General features: G+C 34.3%; 1 protein-coding gene across 21 annotated transcripts in view; it reads left to right on the forward strand.

The window, feature by feature from the left end:
* Positions 1–26823, forward strand: part of SOX6 (SRY-box transcription factor 6) — a 705024-nt gene that overhangs the window by 222127 nt on the left and 456074 nt on the right. For all 21 annotated transcript variants that reach the window (XM_031933892.1, XM_031933891.1, XM_031933893.1 and 18 more), the window contains one exon: positions 2178–2385. In XM_031933892.1, coding sequence (XP_031789752.1) covers positions 2178–2385 — 208 coding nt within the window. The remainder of the gene's footprint in view (positions 1–2177; positions 2386–26823) is intronic.

Consider the following 26823-nt stretch of genomic DNA (forward strand, 5'->3'; position numbering starts at 1 on the left):
TGTGTGTGTGTGTGTGTGTGTGTGTGTGTGTGTGTGTGTGTTTGGCTATAATGTGACAATAATTGGCATTTGAAATGAAAGCAACTGAAGTATGATTGATCAAATGGTGATTATTAATTCATAAAAGCCTTGGTCAGATGTCTAATATGGACTTTATTAAGAGGTTTAAATGGCTTTGACAAATATATCTCTGCATTTTCATTCACACAAGTGGAGAATGAACTGGCCGTTCCAAGGAGCCACATACTAGCCATGACTGGCATCTAAAAGAAGGGGTTCCTCTGAATCACTTCACAGAATTCTTGTAAACATTAAGTGAGATAAAACATCTTTCCTGGAGGAAGGAAGGGATCTAGAAGAAAGGTAAAGAGGAACTCTCTTCCCTGCCCTGCCCCATTTATTTTATCCTTTTCCGTTTATTTCAGCATAAATATATTGAGCAGCTCTATTCTGGGCATTGTACTAGCAATGGGTATGCAGAAAAAATTGAGATTTAGCTCTTAATCAAAAGATTCAGCTTTATTGAGATAAAATAAATATACCATATAATTTACCCATTTAATGTATACAGTTCAATTGTTTTTAATATATTCCCAGGTTTCACAAGATGTATCTTAGTTTGAGACTCATAAACATTTTTTAGTTCACAATTCCTCAGGTTCAGAAGGAAGAAAAATCTCTTTGGTCCCATTCCTAAATCTGTTCCTTCCTTCAGGAAATAGTACCTACCAGTTATTAAACACCACCTCAATATTGTGAGCCCAGCACTATGCCTTGGTACCTTACAAATATTATCTCATTATGTGCTTTCAATAACCCTGAAAATCCATTTTTTCCCACCTTATATACAATGACAATAATCTGAAATACCTAGCATTTGTTGAGTACAATTATTATGTCTTTTAATATATGTAGAAATTTACTGCTGTAGATATCATTTTCCTTTTCTCTCCTTTCCCCATTAGTTATTAACTATGTAACTTTTGCCTCATGCTTGTCCTTACGCTCTTGACTCTTACTGGGCTTCCTAGTGAAGGAAAGAGATAGAGGAACAATTAGGATTTTCAGGAGTCTGATGGTGATCACGAAGACTGGCTGATTTACTTTACACACATTTTTAAAAATATAAATATAGGGAGAGAGAATACCCTTGTGCAAACAGATAAAAGGTGAATGCAAGGCTGCTGAAGGGCTACGGCAAAATAATAGCTGTTTCCAACCCTCAGTTCCAATTTAAAGAAATATAAAAATATTTTATTTCCATGAACTTTTAGATGTTTGTTTTCCACCTACGATTTGCTTTTTCCTTTTCAGCTGATCCACCTAACCCTCTTCGCAGTTAGCTAACTTCTCTATACTATGAGATAATTCCTGCACACATATTTCTGTAATAACCCTGTCCTATTTTTTAAAAAAATACTTCTCACCTGAGGATAAACTTGTCCCTTTGTAAAATAAAATAAAAAAAGACTTTTTTAAAATGCCACATGAAAAATGTGCTGAAGTATCAGTGGTAAGGGTAAGGAATAGAAAGAGACTTCTGTAACTTTGGACAGCTGTATAGCTAGAAAAACCAAAACAAAACAGTTTTCTCCAAACCCCAGCACACAAAAATATTCAGGTTGGCTAACTTTCTGGCACTGATTTAGATCATTTATATATTTTCTGGTGAACAATGAACATTGGCTACTGAAGCTAACTTTTCTGCTGGTTCTAAACTAAAGGACAGTGTTTTTTATGATGTGCTTCTTTTTATATTATGGCAAGAGTGTTGCTAATAAAAGCGTCCAATTAAAAGAAAAACTTTACCAAGCCTAATAATTAGTCATTGAATCTTAACTAATTTAAATGAAAGGTGTAAATGAGTAAGGGGTTTAAAGGTTTGTTTTTGAAGCACTTAAACTGCTTTATATTTAAAAAATCCAACAGTTTTAATCTTGCAACTTCACGTTAGTTCCTTTGACAATTGTTTCTTTAATGCTTTGTTTAACCAGTATTGTTTAATCAGAATTGTACTTTTTATTTGTCCTACTAAATTACTTATATCTTATTTTAATTAGTATATTTTATTTGTCCTACTAAGCATCATATGCTGTCCTGAGTTTGGGATTTTTTTTCTCCAGTAGCTTGCAAAGAAATGTATATTCTAATGGTTTTATTTTATTTTATTTTTCTAGGAATCAGAGAATAATAAGTTATGTTCCCTATATTCCTTCCGAAATACCTCTACCTCACCACATAAGCCTGACGAAGGGAGTCGGGACCGCGAGATAATGACCAGTGTTACTTTTGGCACCCCAGAACGCCGCAAAGGGAGTCTTGCCGATGTGGTGGACACACTGAAACAGAAGAAGCTTGAGGAAATGACTCGGACCGAACAAGAGGGTATGTGTGGACTTCACTGTTGGGTTCTTTTTTTTTTTCTTTTTCTTTTAAAGATTCCAGGCCTTTAAAAAAAAAAAAAAAAAAAAAAAAAGGGGGGATTTCAAGGGCCAGAGAAGTGCATAATTGGCACTAGGTAGGAAAAAGTTATTCAGAGGTTACCATGGTAATGGCAGATTGTGATCCATTAGGAGTGTTAAACAGATAGCTCCGTTTTTCTAAAACTTTGTGCATTTTGTTTGGTTCTTAAGATAACAAATTAAGATTTTAAACTGACCATAATCCTACTCTGGAAAAACGTAATAAGGGATTTTTCCTAGCTGCAACTTTATTTTTCATTTTTTCTCCCCTATTTCCTTGTGGTGAATAGTATTTCTTTATAAAAATGTCAACTGTTTAAAAGACAAAATTAAAAAGATTTCTCTTCATTTTTATAAATATATTATTTTATCTCCTAACATTGTAGAATACAGATTAGAGGGCTTCAAATATTGTTAAAACTGAAAGTATATGAGTGACTTTTTTGATACATGACATATCTTGCAACATCCCACGTCTACCTTCTCTATGCTGTACAAGAGTTCACTCAGGTTCAGGTACATGGTAGAAAACAGAAATGAAGGAAGACTCTCCAATAATATTTTTAAACAAAGTAAATCAAGTCTAAGTGATGATTATACTATGTTGCACTTTCAGTTTTTATGTACCGATTTTAGGCCTTAAAATGTAGAGTAATTAATAGCTCTGGATTTATTACTAGCATTGCAAGTTAACTTGATACTTTTGTGATACTATAGACAAATTGGGATTTGATATTAGGGAATTTTTCATGTAACTTAATTTTATTCCTTTGAGGGCTCAAAAACTTAAAAGATTCCAATTAATTTTTGTAGAAGTCTTTCTAAAATATATTGCATGCTTCCCTGTTTTACTAATCAGGTAATATGACACAAAGTGTTTTTTTGTTTTTTTTTTTTTTTTTTTGATTATCTAGAGTCATAATACAGTAGACTAGGAACTTCAGTATCCTTCAAACAATTATGTGACCCTGGATAAATTCTTCAATGTACTCGAGCCACACAATTTAAAATTTGGTTACTGACTTTGCAACTTAAACATTTTGAGGATTAATAATAATAAATGAATATGTCTTTAACTATAAACTATATAAATATTAACTATAAACTTTATAAATTTGACTTGTATTATATTATATATAATATACATAACTGATATATTATAAATGTCAATTATTTTACTGTACTATAATAATGCCCCTAGTGATCATTGAGATTATTGGTACTTTGATTTTACAGCTATTTTTCTTTTCAATTATGAAACTTAAGAGTTCTTATGTCTGCTTGATATATATATCTTTTATGTATATGTATATTTTTTGGGTGTGTGTGTTGGTTTCTCCTTCAATATCAGGTTGCAGGCTATTATTTCTTGCTTAGCTGTAAATAATTTCTAATTTTCTCCTATTTACTTATAGATTATAAAATTAGATAATCAGGACATTCTGGACTGTATTTGAAATATGAACAAGTAGGTTCTGGAGGTGTTGCTGAGAGATTCTGGGAAATACATATGATCTTTAGTGCACAAACTACATGCTGACACTTTTGGCTTCTGAGACTTTTTTTTCCACATTCTTGTTCTGAATAATGGGGATTGCCAGATAATTATCTACTGAATAAGTAAGATCACTAGATTACTTTTAATTGTAATCCACCAAAAGATGGTTTTAGTTCTATAAGTAAGTGGTTTTCAAAATACTTTGGTGGACTCTTTAATGTAAAAATAAAGACATTGGTGATGATTTTTTTTCCTGAACTACTAGGGAATTTTAAATCATTTTTTCCTTGCAAGTAATGGTTAATTTTCTATTTGTCCTCTTTATTACCATGTGTTACAGTTGATTTTGTACAAGAGAGACACTTACAAAATGAGACAGTAGTCCTTTAAGAGTCATTTATTACTGTATTTCTACTAGTAATGAATGTTTCATACTCTACAGATCTTTTTTTTGCAATATGTATGTTTTAGACATCAGAAATTCAGGCATCTTTAGTATGTATTAATGTAAGTAATATAAATATATTAAATGCAGATATGAAATGACCAAAAACATGCTCATCAAATTTGCCAATCTCACAAATCTGGAACAGTGAATATAATGCATTAAAGAAACAAAGCTTAAAACGTTTTGACAAAGTGAAACTATGAACTTAAAAATAACCTACCAAGATAAAATTTAATAGATCTTATTATCAAGTTCAGAAGTTGTGACCCAAATTCCAGCTGCACAAGTAATTACTGAAGAAAATTCAAATAGCAAGATGAATGATAAAAAAAAAAACAAAAAACAAACAAACAAAAAACCTATGAGTTTTAAAGTCACAGAAAATGCAATGGGGTCAGCATAGTGAAGATTGCCAAAAAATTGCCAGTGCTATTTCAGTCAGTATCACTAGAAGTACAGTATGATGCATTCAAGAAGTGGTAGTCCCAATAAAAACTGCCTGCTCAATAGCATGTTTCTGAAGTATTGTGTTGAGTTCAAAATTACCACACTTTAAGAGGAACTCAGAGGCATTGGGATATTCTCAGAGAACAACTGGTATAATCACAGAGATGAAATTATATAATAAGAAGGATGGTTGAAGGAATTATTAATACTAACCTCAGAGAAAACAAAATCAAGGATGATATGATGGTGTCTTTAAAGATTAAAGTCACATGGAGTAGGGATTGGGTTTATACTGTCTAGCTTCCTGGGGATAAAATACAGATCAGTGACAAGAAGTTATGAGGAACCTGATTATGGTTAATAAGACCAACTAGCTAACAGTTGTACCTATCTATCTATATGGGGTATTCTCCTTTGGAACATAGTAACTTATCTATCTTAGAGATATGCAGCAATCTGTATTGTCATTTTAATAGAGGTGTTGTAGAGGACAGAAGTTTGATGTTTTCTCCAATGCCAAGACTATGAATTTTTATGAACATTCTTATAAAGTATTCCACAGTTTATGGTATACCTTTTTTTACAGCACTTTCCAAGGACTACATAGTATTGTGATTATTTTTCTACATATTCTTCTTCTTTGAAATGCATCTTATTAAAACTCAAGGATTCTTAATTTTTCTTTCTGTGAGTCCCTTTGATAGTCTAGTGAAGCCTACAGATCTTTTTTAAAAATTATTTTAAATGCATAAGGTAGAATAAACAGATTACAGAGAAAATGAATCATATTAAAAGAGTAAATAGGCCAGGCACAGTGGCTCATGCCTGTAATCCCAGCATTTTGGGAGGTCGAGGCAGTGGGCAGATCATGAGATCAGGAGATCAAGACCATCCTGGCCAACATGGTGAAACCTCATCTCTACTAAAAATACAAAAATTAGCCGGATGTGGTGGCTCGTGCCTGTAGTCCCAGCTACTAGGGAGGCTGAGGCAGAAGAATCGCTTGAACCCAGGAGATGGAGGCTGCAGTGAGCTGAGATCATGCCACTGCACTCCAGCCTGGGTGACAGAGCGACACTCTGTCTCAAAAACAAAAACAAAAACAAAAACAACCAAAAAACAAAAAACAGTAAATAATGGAAAACATTTGTGATATGGTAGAATATGCTATTCTACTAATGTATTAAAAAAAAAAAAGCAAGATCTTATAGAGGACCTAACAGTATAATAATTTTGAAGTAGTGATAAGTGTAAAAGATATTTTGAGATATCTCCAAGTATAATGTGATATAAAAATATCAGTTGTGATACTAATTGGTGACAATGTCATAGGAACCACAAATATAGTACAGTTTGTTACTTGCATCCACAATTTAAGGAAATGTAAATTTTCAATACAGGCTAGTGAAAAATAATTTTTCCATAAAAGTTTAGAGACCCCTTGAATTCTATCTGTCTGCTGGAGTTTGTGGACCACGAGTTAAGAATCCCTATGCTTGATGATATGGTACACCCATAATGAATAAAACAATGGTCTCTAACTTTTAATAATTCATATTCTAGTAAGAGATATAAGGCATATAAAAATGAACTCTAATTCAGTGTCTAATATATAATAAATTCCATAGAGCTATATAGATAAAATATTATGGGAATTTACTAGATAGAAAAATTACTTCTGCCTTGGAAGCCATTGGAAACTTCTACAGGGAAATAGGTCTTAGTTGGTCTTGGAGAATGAAAGGATTTATAGACAGAAATTGAGAGGAGAAACATTTCCGGCAGAAAGAATAGGTAGAGAACTTTAAAATGGCCAACAGTTCAGGTTCTAAATTTAAAAAGAAGATGCATATGGGATATAAGACTGAAAAAGTAGGTTGTGTTCAGATCATGGAGGCCCTTTGACTCTTGCCTAAGGAGTTTGAACTTTACACTGAAGGCAATGGAGGAACCACTGACTGTTTTTTAGCATAATAAGGTGATGGATTAGAGCTTTCTTTCCGGAAAGTTAATCTGGCTCCACTGTTTAGGATGAATGGGAGCAGGGAGAGACATTAAGGAAATTGTTTCAAGCTAGAGATAATGAGGGTCTGCTGAACGAAGGTAGCAGAAGTGAGAGGAAGGAAGGGGGATGCATATGGAAAAGATATTAGGAGATATAATTGTTAAGAGTTAATGTTTAAGTGTAGAGACCAAGACAGAAGAATGGTTCAAAGAGTGCTCAGAGTTTTTAAACTCGGGGCAAATAGGAATGTAGTAATACAATTAAAAAAAAGTGGAGGAACATGTTTTGGACATGGGAGCAATGAGAATTTTTTTATTCTGAGTTTGGTATCTTGAGCTTGAATCCTAATTTTGATTATCTACTTGGAGGATAGTATAGAATAGCATAATGGGAGAACAGAAATAATTATAGAAAGAGTCATTAAAAAGTTTAGGATACATTTCTGATTCTCAAATAATTATATTCTACATCTAAGGAGGTATAACAGCTCCACCAATATTTGCCTGACATTAATCCTTTAAAGTTCCAGGTCCATCTCCTCATTTGGGACCTAATTATCTCATTGGACACCTAAAAGCTTTCAAATGAGTTACCCACCTCTCCCTCACATCTACTCCATGGTTTGAGGACCATACTTCATGATTAGCTGAGAGACAAGCCTTTGTGATTGACATAATAAATGATAACCTTTCTTACATTATTCTTGTTCTGGAGAATATTTTTACTCTTTATCAGACTAAATACCTCTCCCTCATTTGCCCTCATCTACAAGAACTGATCTGTAAAAAGTTTATTATGGTCCTTTTAAAAACTAAGTTTGCATGATGAAACAAAAACTCTCCAGGCAGATGCTTTGATCAACCAAATTGTCCATTGTTTAATCTGCTATTCCTTCAAGAAGTGCCCTCTCCTGAGCAGTGATTTGACTAGATTGTCAAACACTGTTGAAAAAAGGTGCTACATCAGAAGTGCCCCCTCTTAAACTGAGACTTATGGGAAGATAGGCAAAGTTTCTGTCTTTTGTAAATTTAACTTTGACTTAGTATTTTAGATAGGTAAATTGGTATGTAGGTAGGTAGACAGATCCATAGATGGATTGAACGATTGAATGTCAGAAACCACCTTTTAAAACACTGTTTATATTGGTGGGTAGAGTGTACAGGAAGGCTTTGATTAATAGATTCAGGTTAAAATACTTCCAAGGCTAAAATTCTTCAGCTATAATAAAATGATGAATTTTAGTTATCCTTGTATCACCCGTCTTGTTGCCAATATAGCTGGGCTCTAACATAAGCGACAGTTGTCAGAAAATGAATACTTTAAAAAGGACTTCTATATCTAAATACATATATTTAATCAGAGAGTCCTTTGGCTTCTGAAAATAAGTTGTCTAATGAGAATTTCATTTGAGCAGCTGTGACTGAGGAGGTCAACAGGCACTGCCTAGGAGAATATGGCCCAGCTGGTTAAATCTGGTTGTTGTCGTGATTTAAATGGTCAAGTGCTGCTTGTAATCCAGGACCGTCTGTTTGTAAAGGGAAGAGTGAGTGCTTCAGCATAATGTACAGCTGTTTTAATCTCTCTTTAATAATAGTGCTTCAGCCACTATCATGTCTTGTGTATCATACTACTAAGTATATGATCCTAGGCCAAGGGCAATGGTTTAAGTCAGTTTCTGGAGTCATGTGAGACTTCAGGAAAAGGGAAACAATGTTAAAACTCTCAATTGTCTGACAAAATAAAACTAAATTCCTGACTCTTTGGCTCTTTTTAAAAACTTATTCTTTAGGTAATAATTATTGTGATTAGGAGAGAGTAACAAAGCTTGTATTAGGTAGAAATATTAGAATAAATGAACTCTCTTTGATAGAACCATAAATGTAATGGAAAGTGTACAGGCTTTAATGCAATTCCATAGGACATACATTGGTCAGAAATTAGAGTATTTGCCCAGTGGAATTGTTTGCTTTCTGCTATCATGGTAATAAAAGTATGTGGATTCATTTTACTGTTCATGTAAGAAGGGACAGCAGCATTTGAGCTTTGAATTCCTGGTGGGACAGGCTTTCCAATGGATTACACAGCTGTTCCCCAGCACAAGAATGAGCATGTGTTTATGTGTATATCTGATGGATATTATCATTGTTCACATCTCTAAACAATCATTTGTGTTTCTACATATATTTTCACTGAAATATATTTGGTTTGCTCATAAGCTGTGTTTTGCTCCTCTGATAGCCTTTGCTGTACTAAAAGAGATGTATGGTATAGTTCAAACAATGAGGAAATTCATTTTTGAAAGTCATGTCTTTGAGCTAGATCCAAGTTTGAATCTAAGTTTTAATATTTAGAGAGAACAGTATAGCCTACTGAGTGTAGACTCTGGAGCTAGGTTGCTGTGTTTGAATTTCAGTTCAGCATTTACTAGATGGATGACATAGAACATGTTACTTGATCTGTCTGCTTTAATTTCTCAACCAAAAAATGGATATCTTTATAGTGTTATTATGAGGATCAAGGTTTTCATGAAGATGAATAATTAGTTAAGGCAACTAAAGCTTTTAGAACATTGCCAGCTCAAAGTATGTGCTCAATAAATGTAACCAGCATTATTTCCTGGTTGTGTGACTTTGGACAAATTAATCCTTTTGTGCTTCAGTTCTCTCATCTGTAAATCTGTATGAATGATACCTGCCTTGCAAGGTTATTGTGAGGATTTGACATATTAATATATACAATATATAGCTTCTATAATTATAACTATTACTAGTATTGCTATTATGACTACTATTGCTGTTATTATTTGAAGAAACTTTTAAAAAAGAAAAATATTCTAGGAATCTCATTCTGTACCACAGACAGAATCATAGGAAATGTCCTATGGTGTTAAGGGATTTAGCATTTGGCAGCAGTGATGTTCTTGTGTTCTGGAAGAGCAATTCAGTTTAACTCTCTTTTCAGGCTACTTGGAAAAGCTGATACTAAAGTTTCCCCACTGAAAGCCAATCTTGCCTTCTGAAAAATATGTGGAATGTGATGGTGTCAGTGAGAGAGGTTGGTAAAGCCTCGGATGAGGTTTTTAGATAGTAGCCAGTTAAGAGCAATGTGTTTCTGTTAAAGTAAAAAATCTATTAAAAGCCCATGTTTTTTTTTACTTAACATTCACACTCTGTGAGAGCATCACAATAATTTTTAAGGCAAAATTTGTGGATGTTAGGTTTTTTACCACTATTCTGATTGAAAGTTACATTGGTGAAGCACTTATAATATCCCAGATGTAAGCCTTGTTTTATGTTTCTCGTTAAAAGGAAAATTTGGAAAGGTTTTGGATTTTTGCATAAGAAACGCTTTAAATATTCGTTAAAATACCCACAATTGTTATTTCAAATAAATTGGAAGTTTCAAGTCATTTAAATGCTGAAATTTCCCAAGACCACTCATACTTTTGGTGAAGAAGCAATTGGGCATTCAGAAGAATGCTGATACAACTTCATTTAAATTCCTTTTTTCTTCTCTATAAAATCTGTCCTCCCAATGATATTTGTGTCCTTGCTCCTGTTTTAAAAATTTTGTATCATATTCATAGTAAATACTTACCTAGTACCAGATAGTTTAAATAAACCAATATTTTCTGAAAGTTTTGTACAATGATATTTAGGGATTATATTGAGGAGCTAGAACGATTGGTTTTTGAATTATGAAAAGAATTATGTATAGGATATTTTCGTGTTAAGTATATTTGCATTCTAATTTTTTTGGAAACTGGTCTTCGTCTCGTATTACCTTAAAAAACTTAAAATGAGCCAGAATTCTGTGAACCCCAGACCTTCTGGGCAACTCTTCGTTATTTCTATTTACTATATGTTTTGCAACCTCCATTTACAGTTTGGGTAATATATTATTTGGCCGAATCTTTTTCTTAACTTCAGTTTGTGTGTCTCTGCCTTGAAAATATGCTTCAGATTTCTTGCTCATTTCTATCTCCTCAGATTTAAAAATTTATTTTGAAGGTTCTTTCTCTAAGAATGTGGGGAACAGATGCAGGCAGTTGTTTCTGATTTTTCCTGTTATTGAACTGTGAAGCTAGAAGGTGCTCTCCTGGCATTTTGTGGTTTAGAAAGAGGATGCAGATTTCTGATCGTTTTATGAAATAAGTTATAGTCTTATATGATTTTGAACTTATGGAGTTTGAGTGGATCATTAGCATTTTGCATTTTTCTATTGAAAATTCATTAGACTGATTTCTTCAGAATTTATTCTGGGAGTCTCAGGAAATAATAGGGGACAGTTTTGGGATCTGTATTCTTTCTTCTTATACAATATATATGCAATATCAAAAGAAATAAATGAATAGAAAAGGAAGGAGTAAATGTAAACATTTATTTATTATGTAATATTTGGTATGTATATTATAAACTGTAAAAGTAAAACAAACACTTGTGAACTCAGCATCCAACTTAATAAAAATTACTAATACTATTGAATCTACTTATGTTTTCTTCACCTGTCCAATATTTGTTTTTTTATCTACATTTTTGCCAGTTTACAAATTTAACAAAGTTAATCATTATCTGCCTTTTTTGTTTTAAAATAGTTTTGAATAGGTCGTTAATTAATTATTGTTTAGCCTTGTTTTCAAACTTCATAAAAATGATGTCATACTGTAACCTCTTGTGACTTGCTTCTTATTTTTGTATTCTAACATCAATTTTTTTGTGTGAACTTTCATTCATTTTCTCTTTTGTGTAATCTTCCATATACTATTCCATGCTATGCTATATAGCAGTATATTCTCCTGTTTATTGTTTCTGGACACTTGGACTTTTTCCAGTTTTCTGCTAGTGCAAACAATAAGATTCTTGCACCTCTCTTCTGATGCACATGCCAAACAGTCGACATTAGCTGGAAATCTTCACCTCTCTCTCAGAATGTTTTACTTGAGAATCCTTACAGATATTGGCTTGGGATTGATGTGCATTCTTATCCTAATTCTTTTTAACTTACTAGGTTGTGTCTAATGATTAATTAATTGATCTAAGCACTAATTTCTTAATTTATAAAATGAGGATGTTGGTCTAGATAAGCATTAAAGGACAGTTTGTAAAATTCTATGCCATTTTGATTTTCTTTTACAGTTTGTATCTGAATTTTAGAGTTTACTAGCATTACTTTTCTCTTTTAAACTATTTTCAGTTCAAACTGAACAAATCTCATGATTCATTTTTTTCATTATGCCTGAAACTGTCCTTTTCTATTTCCAATTTCTTCTTTCTGATGTTAGAATTTTTATAAAGATAGAGATAAAAGCTTCTATCCAATTTTGATATCTGAAACAGTCATTGTCCAATGATTATGGACAAAGCCATGACTTCAAGGCTATGGCTTAATGCTGAATATGTGTGGTGCTCAGACCTATTGTAGGTCTTAGTTTTAAGACCTACGTAGGTCTTAAAGACCTACGTAGGTCTATCAGCTTTCTTAGTTGATGTCCTGAGTTTAAGTATAACTGAGTAGCTGTGCCTAGAACTGAGAGGACGGACAAATACTCTCACAATGAAGTAATAGAATATAGGTCATCTGCTAGCATTGGGAGTGCAGAAATTAGAGGACTGTGGATGCCCCTAATTGCTCTCACATAATGAATTGAAAATGAGTAAATACAAATAGATGGCTAGAAAAAAATTGATGAAGGTATAATGAAGAACAACTGTGAAAATATGACAAAATATTGAATTATTTGCAACAGCACCATTACAGTGGCAAAAACAGCAGCAGAATTATTATGCTAATATGTACTTTTTGAATGACAGTAACCTATAGTCAAAGGGCAGTTTTTAAAGAGTGGCTAACAAACTGTGTGCACGAGGATTCCATTTCACTCCAAAAAGCCCTTACTGGCTTAACTGGAGCTTTCTAGCTGATCCCCCAGAAATATCTCTTATTTTGTACATTTTGCTTATGTTATGGACAGGGAGAAGATGGAAAATTTAAGAATTAAAGCATAAGCCACAGGTTTTGGAACTGTTTCCCTTTGTTTTCAGGTAGAAGAGCTAGACAGGAAACTGTCTTATGTGCCCAATGTGCAAAGTCCTAAAAATTATTCCATGGTTTTAATTTAACTCTTAAGACTTGTCCCTGATTAATAGCGGAAAGTCTGGTCTCACTTCTAGGTAAATCAGGAACTTCAGTATTTAACTTTAGTCATTTAGAATTATGCCCCTTTTGCTTCTTCTTGGTGTTTTTTTGTTGTGGGAAGTCAGGGACCCCAAATGGAGTAACCAGCTGAAGCCATGGCAGAAGAACATAAATTGTGAAGATTTCATGGACATTTATTAGTTCCCCAAATTAATACATTTATAATTTCTTATGCCTGTCTTTACTGCAATCTCTGGACATAAATTGTGAAGATTTCATGGACACTTACCACTTCCGCAATCAATACCCTTGTGATTTCCTATGCCTGTCTTTACTTTAATCGCTTAATCCTGTCATCTTTATAAGCTAAGGAGTATGTATGTCGCCTCAGGACCCTGTGATGATTGTGTTAACTGCACAAATTGTTTGTAGAGCGTGTGTGCTTGAACAATATGAAATCTGGGCACCTTGAAAAAAGAACAGGATAACAGCGATGTTCAGGGAACAAGGGAGATAACCTTAAACTCTAACTGCCAGTGAGCTGGGTGGAACAGAGCCATATTTCTCTTCTTTCAAAAGCAAATAGGAGAAATATCGCTGAATTCTTTTCCTCAGCAAGGAACATCCCTGAGAAAGAGAATGCAACCCTGAGGGTAGGCCTCTAAAATGGCTGCTTTAGGGGCAGCTGTCTTTTATGGTCGAAGACAAAGAGATGAAATAAGCCCCGGTCTCCTGTGGTGCTCCCAGGCTTATTAGGATGAGGAAATTCCCGCCTAATAAATTTTGGTCAGACCGGTTGTCTGCTCTCAAACTCTGTCTCCTGATGAGATGTTATCAATGACAATGCATGCCCGAAACGTCATAGCAATTTTAATTTCACCCCGTCCTGTGGTCCTGTGATCTCGCTCTGCCTCCATTTGCTTTGTGATATTTTATTACCTTGTGAAGCATGTGATCTCTGTGACCCACACCCTATTCGTACACTCCCTCCTCTTTTAAAAATCGCTAATAAAAACTTGCTGGTTTTATGGCTAAGGGAGCATCATGGCACCTGCTGACATGTGATGTCTCCCCTGTACACCCAGCTTTAACGTTTCTCTCTTTTGTACTCTTTCCCTTTATTTCTCAGACCTGCGGATGCTCAGGGAGATAGAAAGAACCCATGTTAACTATCGGGGGTGGGTTCCCCCAATATGTAGGCATTTTATTGGCATTGGAGCATTGGTATCTGGCTAATGATATCAATTTCTATTATGCCTAGAGTAAAATTTGTTGCTTACAATCCTAACATATTACTCTGGCTTTCAACCCCCATTTTATATTACTTTACTCTTTTCTCTGCCATGGACTCCTCCCCTCCTCCTTAAACATGACTTAGGACCTTTGCACTTGCACAAACATATAACTTGGACATTCCTTAGTTAATATTAGATGCACTGCACATAATTATAACTTGGTTCCTGGATTTCTTTTGTAATCTTTCTCTAGTGAGCATTGTGATTAAGAAATTTGAGGATGTAGACTGAGCGTGGTGTCTCATGCCTGTAATCCCAGCACTTTGGGAGGCTGAGGCGGATGGATCACAAGGTCAGGAGAACCAGACCATCCTGGCCAACATGGTGAAACCCCGTCTCTACTAAAAATACAAAAATTAGCTGAGTGTGTTGGCATGCACCTGTAGTCTCAGCTGGTCAGGAGGCTGAGGCAGGAGAATTGCTTGAACCCGGGAGGCAGAGGCTGCAGTGAACCAATATGGTGCCACTGCACTGTAGCCTGGTGAGAGAGTGAGACTCTGTCTCAGGAAAAAAAGAAAAGAAATCTGAGGATGTATCTCAGGACAAGCCTTTTACCTGTTGAGTCAGCACAGTGCTGAAGTTGATTATTTAGTCCAACATACTTCAAGCTTAGTCATTATCCCCCTATCCCGAATAACTTTGTCTTCTCTCTATTTATCTCAATTTTCCATTTATTCATTTTTCTCTGTACAGAATTCCAGATCATATGTAATCTTCTACTGACTGGCACTTGTGAATTTCTCCTCCTCTAAAATTATTAATACTCAAACCTGTATACCACTGTATTTATCAATAAATTATAACCCTAGTTATGCTCTTTGTTATTTTTTAAATTGAAATTTTTATTGAGACAATTGTAGATTTACATGAAGCTATAGGAAATAATACAGAGAGATTCTATGTACATTTTGCCCACTTTCCCCCAGGGGTAATATTTTCGAAAACTGTTGTATAATAGCACAACCAGATTATTGACATTGAAATAATCCACTGATGTTACTCTTGTTTCTCCATTTGTACTCCATTAGTATACCCAGTTGTGTGGGGGGGTGTGTATTAAGTTCTATATATTTTTGTCACCTATAGATCACCTATTTAGGTTCATGTATTCACTACAACAGTCAAAATACTGAACAGTTTCAATATCATAAGAATCCCTTGTGTCGCTCTTTGTAACCATACCTACCTCGCTTCAATGCCAGCATCCCTCACTTTCTATACCAAACCCCTGGCAACTACTAATATGTTCTTTATTTCTAACATTTTGCCATCTTAAAGATGTTGCATAAATGGAATTCTATAGTATGTAGCTTTTTAGAATTTACTTAAAATAATCTCAGCTTACTTCCCTGGAGATTCATCCAATCCAATTAATGGGTGTCAATAAAAACAAAAGTTTAAGAAGTTCATACTTAAAAATTTGCTAAGTGTATTCCATGGTATGCATCATATGTATAAATCACACATGTTTATTTACTTGTTGAAGGACATCTGTGCATATTCCAGTTTTTTACTATTACAAATAAATTTGCTATGAACATTTGTGTACAGGCTTTCATAACATGAGTTTTCATTTATTTGGAATTAGTACCCAAGAGTACTATTGTTGGCTATATTGTATGTTGGATTTTATAGGAAACTGCCACACTATATTTCAGAGTAGCTGTATCATTTTACATTCCCACCCACAATGTATAACCGATCCAGCGTTTCTGCATCTTGGTCAACATTTGGTTTTGTCGCTTTTGTTTTAACTGTTCTTATAAGTGTGTACTGATATCTTATTGTAGGGTTAATTAGCATTTATCCTATGGCTAACGATGTTGAACATTATTTCACATGTTTGTTTGCCATATATGTGTCCTTGTAGGTAAAATGTCTTTTCATGTTTTCGGTCTATTTTCTAATTGGATTGTTTTATTTTTGCTGTTGTGAAAGTTTTTGTTATTCTAAATACTAGTCCTATGATAGATACATGGTTTGCAAATATTTTCTCCCAGTCTTTAGCTTGTCTGTTGTCCTCTTTACATGGCTTTCACAGATGAAAGTTTATAATTTTGATGAGGTCCAACTGAAGAATTTTTTACTGTATGGATCAAGTATTGGCATCAAGCCTAAGAATACTTTGCCTAGACCTAGATTCTAAATATTTTCTCCTATTTTTTCTGAAAGATGTATATGTTTATACTTTACATATATGTATATAATCCATTTTCAGTTAATTTTTGTATAAGGTGTGAGGTTTAAGTCAAGGCTCATTTCTTTTGGCCTATGGATGTCTAATTTGCTGCGGCATCATCTGTTGAAAAGGCTAACCTTCCTCCATTGAATTGCTTTGCAAATCATGTGATTATCTATATAGAAAATCCCAAGGAATGTAAATACAAAATAAAAACAGAACAAAACAAAAAAACAGCTCCTTAGAACTAATGAATCAACAAGGTCACAGGATCTAAGATCAACACTTAAAAATCATTCACATTTCTATACAATAGCAGTGAACCTATGTCTTTGTCCATTCAGGCTACTGTAACAAAATACCATAAACTGAGTAATTTATAAATAACATAAATTTATTGCTTTCTGTGTGGCACTAGCTTCTCTGATATTTTCTGGAGACTGGGAAGTCTAAGATCAAGGCACCAACAGATTCGGTGTCTGGTAAGGGCTCTTTGCTTCACAGATGGTGCCTTGTTGCTGTGTCCTCCCACGGTGGAAGGCACAAACAAACTCCCTCAGGTCTCTTTTATAAGGACATCAATCCCATTCATGAGGGTGGAGCCCTCATGATCTAATAACTTCTCAAGGGCCACCACCTCTTAATACTATCACATTGGGTACTGAGTTTCAGTGTACAAATTTTGGGGAGACACAAAATTCAGAACACAGCAAAATATGAAAACTGAAATTAAAAACACAAAACTTGGCCAGGCACAGTGTTTCACACCTGAAATCCCAGCACTTTGGAAGACCAAAGCAGGTGGATCATCTGAGATCACGAGTTTGAGACCAGCCTGGCCAACATGGTGAAATCCCATCTCTACGAAAAATACAAAAATTAACGGGACATGGTGGTGGGTGCCTGTAGTCCCAGCTACTCAAGAGGCTGAGGCAGGAGAATGTTTGAACCTGAGAGGTGGATGTTGCAGTGAGCCGAGATCGCGCCACTTTACTCCAACCTGAGTGATGGAGCGAGACTCTGTCTCAAAAACAAACAAACAAACAAACAAACAACAAACAAACAAAGAAACCCCCCACAAAACTATTTACATTTTCCCCAAATAAAGTGATATGCTTAGGTATGCACTTAACAACATGTACAGGAACTATATGCTAAAATTACAAAATGCTGATTGCAAAAATGAAAAATGGCCTAAAAATATGACCAGACATATTGTATTCGTGTACTGGGAGACTCAACATGGGAAAAATGTCAGTTTTCCCCCAAATAGTCTATGTATTTGATGCAATTCCTTCCAAAATTCCAGCAAGACTTTCATATACCTAGACAAACTTATTCTAAAATTTGTGTAGAAAGGATCATATTCTAGAATAGCTAAGACAATCTTCAGAAAGAAGAAAAATTTGTTAGGAATTATTCTACCCAATACTGTATTAAGGCATACTATACAGCTATAGTAATCAAGGCAATGTGATATTGGAAGAGAAATAGTCACGTTTATCAATGGAATATACTAGAGAATCCACAGATAAAACCACAGAAATATGCTCAACTGATTTTGACATAGACGAAAAGTATTTGTTATTTTACATTTATTGATCTTGCCTCACAAGATGATTTTAATTTTCTTGAGGACACGTGCCATATCTTTAGTCTATCTTCAAAATGCCTGCTATGGATCTTAGCATATAATATACATTAACCTAAAATACTGTTGATTTATTATAAAAGTTTTCAGAGAGATAAATAATATTATGATTAAAAGGAGATGAATAGCTTTAATTTTTAGAGAATGCCTCTTCATCTAAACAAAATATACGTATATACACGCATAACAACATATGTATACGTACTTAAATACACAAATACATATGCTTATTCCATAATCGTTTATTAAGCTTTTTCATGCAGTATTGTAGTGGGCCTGGGTTGGAGAGAGGTAAAAGTGGAGAAAAGGGTAGAAGAAGATGTACAGAGATAAATATTGCTTTTTAGTAGCTCCTAATTTAGTAGGAAACACATGTAAATAAAGTAATTATCATAAGTGCAATAGTAGAAGAAGCTATAAAATGCTGTGTTGGCTGGGCGCTGTGGGTGGCCAGGTGTGGTGTCTCATGCCTGTAATCCCAGCACTTTGGGAGACCGAGGCAGGTGGATCACTTGAGTTCAGGAGTACGAGACCAGCCTGGCCAACATGGCAAAACCCTGTCCCTACTAAATATACAAAAATTAGCTGGGTGTGGTGGTACACGCCTGTAATCCCAGTTACACAGGCAGCTGTTGCAGGAGAATCGTGTGAACCCGGCAAGTGAAGGTTGCAGTGATCTGAGATTGTGCACTGCACTACAGCCTGGGTGATAGAACAAGACTCCGTCTCAACAACAACAACAACAACAACAAAAAAAAAAAAAAAAAAAAAAAAAGCTGTGTAAGTACAGAAGAGGAAACCATAAATTCTTCTAGATCTAAGTAGGGATTTATTGACATTTGAGCTATATGCTATATTTTGATAAGCTCATCATAGTGAACAAGAGATATAATGGAATCCCAGGTAGAGAGAACAGCATGTACAGTTGCATGGTATGAATTAACCTGTGAATTTAATTAATGTGAAGAAGTTTGGTGTGACTAGGACAGGAGACACAACTGAAAAATATGTTGAAGCCGTTATTACAGAAATTGAATTTTATCCTATGGGTAGTGGGGAGCAGTAGAGAACTTTTAAGTCAGAGGATAATTGACATAATTGAACACTTTTTTTAGAAAAGTAACTTTGGTGGCATTTTGACTATCAGTTGGAAAGAGGCAAGGGCAAATACAGGGGAATCTGTTAGCAGGCTATTTTAATGGTCCAGGCAGGTACTAATCAGAGTCTGAACTAAGGCAATGGCAAGGGAAGAAGAGAGAAGGAATCAGCTATTTGAGATATAGTTGAGGTTGCTAATTAGGAGTGGGGTGTGAGGTTAGGGAGATATCTAGCTGAGAGATTTAATGGTGAGGCTATTAGGATGGTGAATATAGAGTTGAGAAGGTTTGGGGAAAAGGTTTGCATTTAGACATACTGAGTTTGAGTATCCCATGAAGGTGGAATAAATCTAGCAGACAGAAGTATTAGAAGGGATATTGGCTCCTTTTCTTGTCATTTTATGGATTGAATTTTTTTCTTAGATACTCACTTCAATTTATCATTGTTGCTTTCAGGTTGCAACAATGAACATTGTTGCATCAAACTTGGTCCACATGTGGAAACTCCATAATCTATCATTCTAGTCATATAACATAAGGGAAGTGACTATACACTGAGCCCCAATACGACTCATGTGTATCTTATCTGTTCAGATGAACTCTATTAATTTTGTAGCCCAGTGTTTCTCAAACTGTCAGTAGCATTGGCATCACCTGGGAGCTTGTTAGAAGTGCAAATTCTTGGGTTTCATCCTCGATCTACTAAATCAGAAACTCTGGGATGGGGCCCAGGAACCTGTGTTTTAGCAATCTCTCCACGTATTTCAGATGCACACCAACAATTGAGAACTATGGTATAGTTCTCTACTATATTGTTCTGTAATATGTAGTCCAAGCCATATAACATGATAGCATGAAATCGACTTCTGACTGGGTAACATATTTTTAGCCATCTTCATGATCAGTTAATTGTCTAAGAAGTGTTCAATAATGGGTAAATTTGTTTGATTAAGAAGTAGGGTGAAAGTACTAGCTACAGGCTATATATGTCAAGGTGTAATAGATATTACCTTTTTATTATTCATAAAAGATATTCATTTTATTCTTCTTTCTGTCTTAGGTCTCATTTCATATAAGTTTGTTTCTCACATTGCTAGATATTCAAATTGATGTGAATTAGTGAATAAGAATCAAATTCAGGACTGCCTTAGTGGCTTAGTGACTAGTTTAGAGTGATGGTGTTGGGGGCTATTGTTAGGGAAGAAAAGTTGATGAGGGAAAAAAGAAAAGGTATTGTGTGGTTTCAAATGTATAAGTCTGGATTCAGATATTGTTTCTGTGCTTTGATCAAAGGTATAGCACATAGGTTATAGAGTGATCCCTCATCTTATCCTAGGGTGCTTAATAAATATTATTGGATGATGAACCAAATTTAATGTGAAAAACAAAACCCACAGGCTTTAACATTTAATGGCCAAAGAAAACCCTGTATTCTTCTTAGACATGTAGATCTTAAAGTGTTGAGGTGGCCTAGGTAGAAGTGAATTTCCTAGTTGTTAAGGTGAACAGCCGCAGGTTTCTCTGGTGATGAACTTTAGTTTTCGTTAGCCCCACTTGCTCTGCCATTCCTGCTGTTTTGCAACAGGGCTTAAAAGTGCTTTAAGTGCTTGTGACCGTGGTAATGAATGAAAATGTCTTTCCAGCACTGAGAGTATTGCATTAGACTGAATAGTCACCTCACTTGTAAAAGCACTATTAGAGTGGGGCAGCTGTAAGTAAGGATAACGATTTGTGTCCACTGCTTATTTACTGAAAATTGTCAATGTATTATTTATTGAGAGCTCTCCAGACAGTGCTTGTCAGAATAAAAATGTCAGCTCTGAGCAAAATGTTATAATACATAATAAAAATGCTAGGTATGCATTTTAGGAAGACAACTAATTAGAGCTGCTTTTTCTTAAGGAAGGGACAGTAAAAATGTCTAATATTATGGACCTTCTCCATTTGTATTAGTCCTTTTTTTAATCCCTCCTCAGCTCAGTATTTGGTTTAGAAACTTATCATGCCTGAGAAATAATTTGAACAACTATTTATTGTGGCCATTAGACACCCCAAGTACTGGGGAAGCTTGCTGAAGGAGGAAGGGCCTCGAATTCCATTCCACAGTGAGCAGCTGCCCTCACCTCCATGTTTTGTCTGAAATGAGAAGATGTCACTTCCTCCCTGAGCAGTGCTCGTGGAAAACTGCCTCCAGTGTAAACAACATAAAATTATTAAGCTTATTCCTCAGCCGTGCTAATTAACCCCAAACAAATTTCACATTAAGGAAACAGAATTCAATCAATGTAAATGTTATTGCTGTGTATTACTGTAAGCAATAATATAGTGGCTAAAATAATTAATTATTTTGGATTTTTTTTTAAAAGAAAGTATTCTTTTTTATGGTGTTGCAAAATGTTTTGTGGATTTGTCCTCCCTTTCTTTGGCCTTTCCTGGTGTAGAATATAAAAGATCTGTGTGGTAAAGCATGGGTAATACACAGTTGTTTTTTATACCTGGAATGTAAAAAGGGAAAAACATATTTTGGAGAGCTTCAGGTTTACTTAGTCTAATACACTGGCAATACATACGCAGATTTTGTCTCCTCTTACCTATCCTAGTTGACTATTCATTTTAGCAATTTCCTATTCTCTTTCCTCCAGTCTTAAATAAAAAGGCATGTGGTGATTTTTTTTTTTAAAAAAAGAATGTTAAATATTAACCAGTTCTTAGGGAAAACAATGAAATGCCACTTTACTGTATTTCAGATTTTGGGAAGCAATTCACAATAAAGATTCCCACCCCTCCCCCGTTTTTTATAAAAAATCTGGGCTCATATAAGGAGTCAAATTAGCCTCATCAAGCTAATTTTCTTACATTTTTGAAAACAACCAGCTTTCTAAATAGTTGCTTGGTTGTGCCTGTGATCACTTGGGATAAAATATATTGTTATCATCATTTTCTTAATCCTCAAAGATCTTTAAAGACATGAAGTGCAGAAGCTAGAGAACATGTAACTTTATTTCGTGTAAATAGAATGCATATTTGATTAATATGTAATTGTTTATCAGTGACAACATATTCTATGGTATATGGAACATAAATACTGTTTGTATTAAGATTAATCTGAAAAATGATACATTCTTTAACCAATATATACCAGCTAGTGTTAAATTAACTTTGAAACTTAAAGTAATTTAAGTAAATGAATAACACAATAAAAGAAAATATTGCTGATTTTCAGAGGTTTAATACCCACCATTTCTTTGTAATTTTACCATCTTATTCCAGCAAATGCAATTCTTGTATCTCTTCATCCTCTGTTAGTTCAGTATCTTATTACAGGACTACTCTTAATTCCTTACTCTTCTATAGTAAAACTCTATCTTCATGTTGGTAGGAATATTTAATCTTTTAATCATATCTTAAACATCTGATATGCAGGCTGCTACTAAATATTTACAGGGATGCCAAAACTAATAACAAGAACATAAGTGTTCCAAGGAATAGCTGGAGTATGTTACTAAAAGAAATAAGTAAACCTAACTCTTTATATAAGAGTTAAGAAGAAGTTAAAATCTCTTGGAAGGACTGTTTTAGAGTAACATCGGAATGGACCATTTATTCAATTGTATCTTTTGGCTTCAAATTATTTGTTTCAGATTATTTCTTTAGTTTCTATGACCAGATAGTTGTTTTCTTTTTTATTTCTTTGGGCACTTATTTTTACTTTTCCAAACAGGAAACAACTTTATATTTTATTTATTTGCATCACATAGGTTGCTGATAATATGTTCTAGATTATGAGAGGCTATATTCAGAATCTAAAAAAATGAATAAATTTAGACAATACAAGTTTGTATTGAAAAATTCCATACATTTTAGACATTTATGTCTTTAAGTATATTTTAAGCAAAAGGTTTAAATAATATGCATTCTATAGCAAAGAAAATCGGATGGTTATATATGATAACTAGAACTTGGCTAGCCCTCTGGTTGTCAGGACACAAACAATTTTTAACTGTATAATTTCTATGACTAATATTCCTGGATTTTAAAGTTACACTATAATTCCAAACCAATAAGTGGAATAAAATTTTAAAATAAGGGTCCCAGTTAGAAGAACGTATATTAGTGTATTTTAAAATAAGATGCAAAGGGTTTGCATCGAGTATTTTATTCCCTTTAAGACTATAATTGACAAACTGCAGTAATCATGCTTTTATGTGTTTTTCTCCCTCTACTGAATTCATTTAAAGAAAAAAAAAATTAAAAAGTGAAAAAGAGACTCCAGAATTTTGAAACCCAGTGGTCCTAAAGTGTTGGGAAAATAGCCAAGGTGTCACAGCTAATTTCTGACCCTGTTTTATGAGTTCTGCTGTTCCTTATTCCCCCTGTCAGCCTGGGAATCCCTGAGGCTGTGCAAACTGGCTGAACATCACTCAATCCCAGTTTTATATCCCCTTTTAATAATGTTGAGTCTATTCTGTCCAACTTTGATTCAGACAACCTGCTTGTCTTGAAAAAGTGATATATTTAATCAGTGACTCTGTCTCCAGCATAGCTCCCACTGCGTGTGACTAGAGCCAGAGAGTAGTGCAGTGGTCTGTCATTTCAGTTTGAATGGGTAATGTGGAGCCCATCAGCTGAAAAGACAGGAGCTGGAACTGCTTGTTAGGACACATGATCAAAAGCCACTCTCTGCTTTCTGCCAATCAAACCTCATGTCGCCTTGTGGGGCAGACATTAAATAGATTTTTTTTTTTTCTGCCTTACAATATGGGCACTTTGCCAGTTTGACATGTGAACTGTTACAAAAGATAGCAGAGTTTCGACTGCTTGCTGACTGCTTAAAAATATTACCGAACACTTGTCAAAATGAAATATTCATAATACTATATTATGATAAATTCAGTGAAGTATTATTTGGTGCCTTTATGTTGTAATTTATGGAATTTTTTTTTTTTGTGGGGCAGAAGAAACAATAGACAATTGCGTTTTGGGTGAAAGTAAGGAAGACAAAACTGTAAATCATTCCAATTACAAAGCCAACACAACTGTATGACAAATAGTTTTGAATAAGATGATTATTGCTTTATGAAAGTGACATTAGTTAATTAAATGTTATTTTGCATTCTCTCTCATCTATTCTAAAAATTATTTACTTCTTGTAAGTCAATGTAGGAGAGTGGTTTCTGTATTATATTTTAAGCCAAAAATATTTAAAACTTTATTTTGAAATATAATTCAGGATCTTATTCCTTCTGCTTATTGAGAATTTGGACACATTTTAAATTCGAAGGCAGTCTCCTTAATTTGTGGCTGTCCTAATGGGCATTTTTACTCTGCCTTTTCTTTTTCTTATCCTCTGAAGATTCCCCTATTATATTTCTGCCTCATCTTTGTGCCCATAACATTACCCAGTAATGATAGTGGAATAGACCTAACTTCTAAGGTTTTTAAGAGAAGAATGAGTACCCAAGTAGTTTTGACTTAAAAGGTCATTGAAATGGGCATTTCCTACCATTTTCACACCACCCAGATAACTGTTCGAAAGCTGTTAAATCTTAGTTGGTGTTTTGATATCTCTAAACTTGCCACTTGCCGTTTCTTCTCTAATGATCATTTTAAAAGGAGTTAAACATTTTCACCAAAACATACCATGGCAATCTAGTGGAACTCATTTAAACAGTGAGCTACACATAAACAGCTGCTCCTTCAATAAGCCATTCTTTATAATACCCTTATTACCTTCTAGTGTCTCAAATTCTGATTAGTCAACAGTGCTGATTGCTGTACAGCATTCCGTTGCCCATCTTCCTTCTGCTCAGCTGCTCATGTCTTAGTTGTTATTTGATTACAACACAACTTGTGCATTGTTTCTCTAAGTTGCTCTTTATATTGTGTCTTAAAAACTCTGAATTATCTAGAGAAACTGGGGTGTTGTGAGAGTGACTTTCTTTATACACATTTAAAATGTCTGAGTAAAGCATGGTGTTAAAAAAACACATAACTATGGAATTCTTAGCTTGGAAAGAATAATTGTGACTTAAAACTCAGTACTTATAATCGAATTATGAAATAGACATTAAGGATGAGGAAGTGTTTTAAAAAGCATATACTATTTTACAAATTTAAAGAGTTATAAAAATGTTATATTATGGTGATTAAATTTCAGTCAGATATAAAGTTCTGGAAGAGGTAATTATGTATGTGTAACTCCATAGGAAGGGCCTAAAGGACCTTCATCTTTGCCCCAGGACTAGATAATTTTAGTCCAATTACTGTGCAGCACCAATGATGCCTCACTAAGTAGGATAGCATGTTGGTAGTTTAAGTTGTGATGAAATAAGTAAGGGTGGGAAAAATCTCTATAATGAAGTTTGAATTTCAGCTATTCCTTTGTTGTGACCCCCTGGAATTTACTCTTAGTGAGTAGGAAATGCTGACACACTAGAAATGCAACCCCAGTAAAGGCCCTAAATCTGTCATTGTGCTCTGGAGTCTGCTCTGAAAATAGCAAAGCTCTTTTGGTAAATTAAAATCGGTGTGAATGGGAACAGATGTTGACATGCTTTACTTTATCTTCAGGGATGCCAGTTAAAGAGGAGGGGGTCAGCAAGGTTAGATGGTAGGAAATATAGTAAGTGTGCAAACTTGTTTTGTAAAGGGAGTTCTGTTTTGGGACATTAGTCAATAGAATTGTATTTCTCTTTTGTAGTCCAGGTAAGAATTATACCTCCATTACTATATCTATAGGAAAGATGAGGGGGGTGGTATTTATTTCTGGATGGCTATCTGTTTTTGATGTTCCCTTGTGATTGTACCTTTTCTTCATCAAATTGCTATAAACTGTCTCAGATTGCTATTAGGTTTTACTTCGCAACATCATTTTGGCATAGCTTCCTAAAGTATTTGTTGAACCCTAATGCTATAGTAGAGTCTTTGTACTGGTATTTGTCAAAAATAATGAAAATGGTTTATGCTCTAAAAATGCACAATTTATCAAATACCTTGTATAGTCAATTTAAATAAGTCTCGTAGAACTTTCAGTCTTGATTTGAAAAAATAGCATAGGATGAATTTATTTATAAGAACCTTAATAGTTTCTCTCAATTCCTTTTACATTTTAGATTACCTTATAATTTTCTAAATCTACATGAACAATAATGATCAATTTTGTCAGTATTATTCACACCTTTTATTAATTTAACATAGATGAATAAATGTGAATGTTGTGAAGAGTTGATTGGGAATAGATTTTAAATCTGACAGTTAGATTACAGGGTACCTAAGAAAAAATGGCTCTTTCACTAGGTACCTAGTAATTTAATTCTTGTTTGAAATTATTATAATTTATTACAGTGTGTGGGTCCTAATGAATGTCTACTATTAAATGAAAAGGAGAAATTGAAATTAAGATTATGAAATTCTTTTAACTCATATCTTTAAATCCCCTTAAACAATTCAGAAGACATTAATAAGCTATGGAGGTTATGTTCCATATTCTGTAATGACAAATTAAAACAAATTTTTCAGTGTTTGAAGAGTCTAGAAAATGTTGAGTGTCATTAAATTTCAAAGCATGCAATCTTGGAATTTTATAAAATGGTTGGTAGTAGCCATT

Source organism: Piliocolobus tephrosceles, chromosome 13 (assembly GCF_002776525.5).
Source record: "Piliocolobus tephrosceles isolate RC106 chromosome 13, ASM277652v3, whole genome shotgun sequence".
Lineage (NCBI taxonomy): Eukaryota > Metazoa > Chordata > Mammalia > Primates > Cercopithecidae > Piliocolobus > Piliocolobus tephrosceles.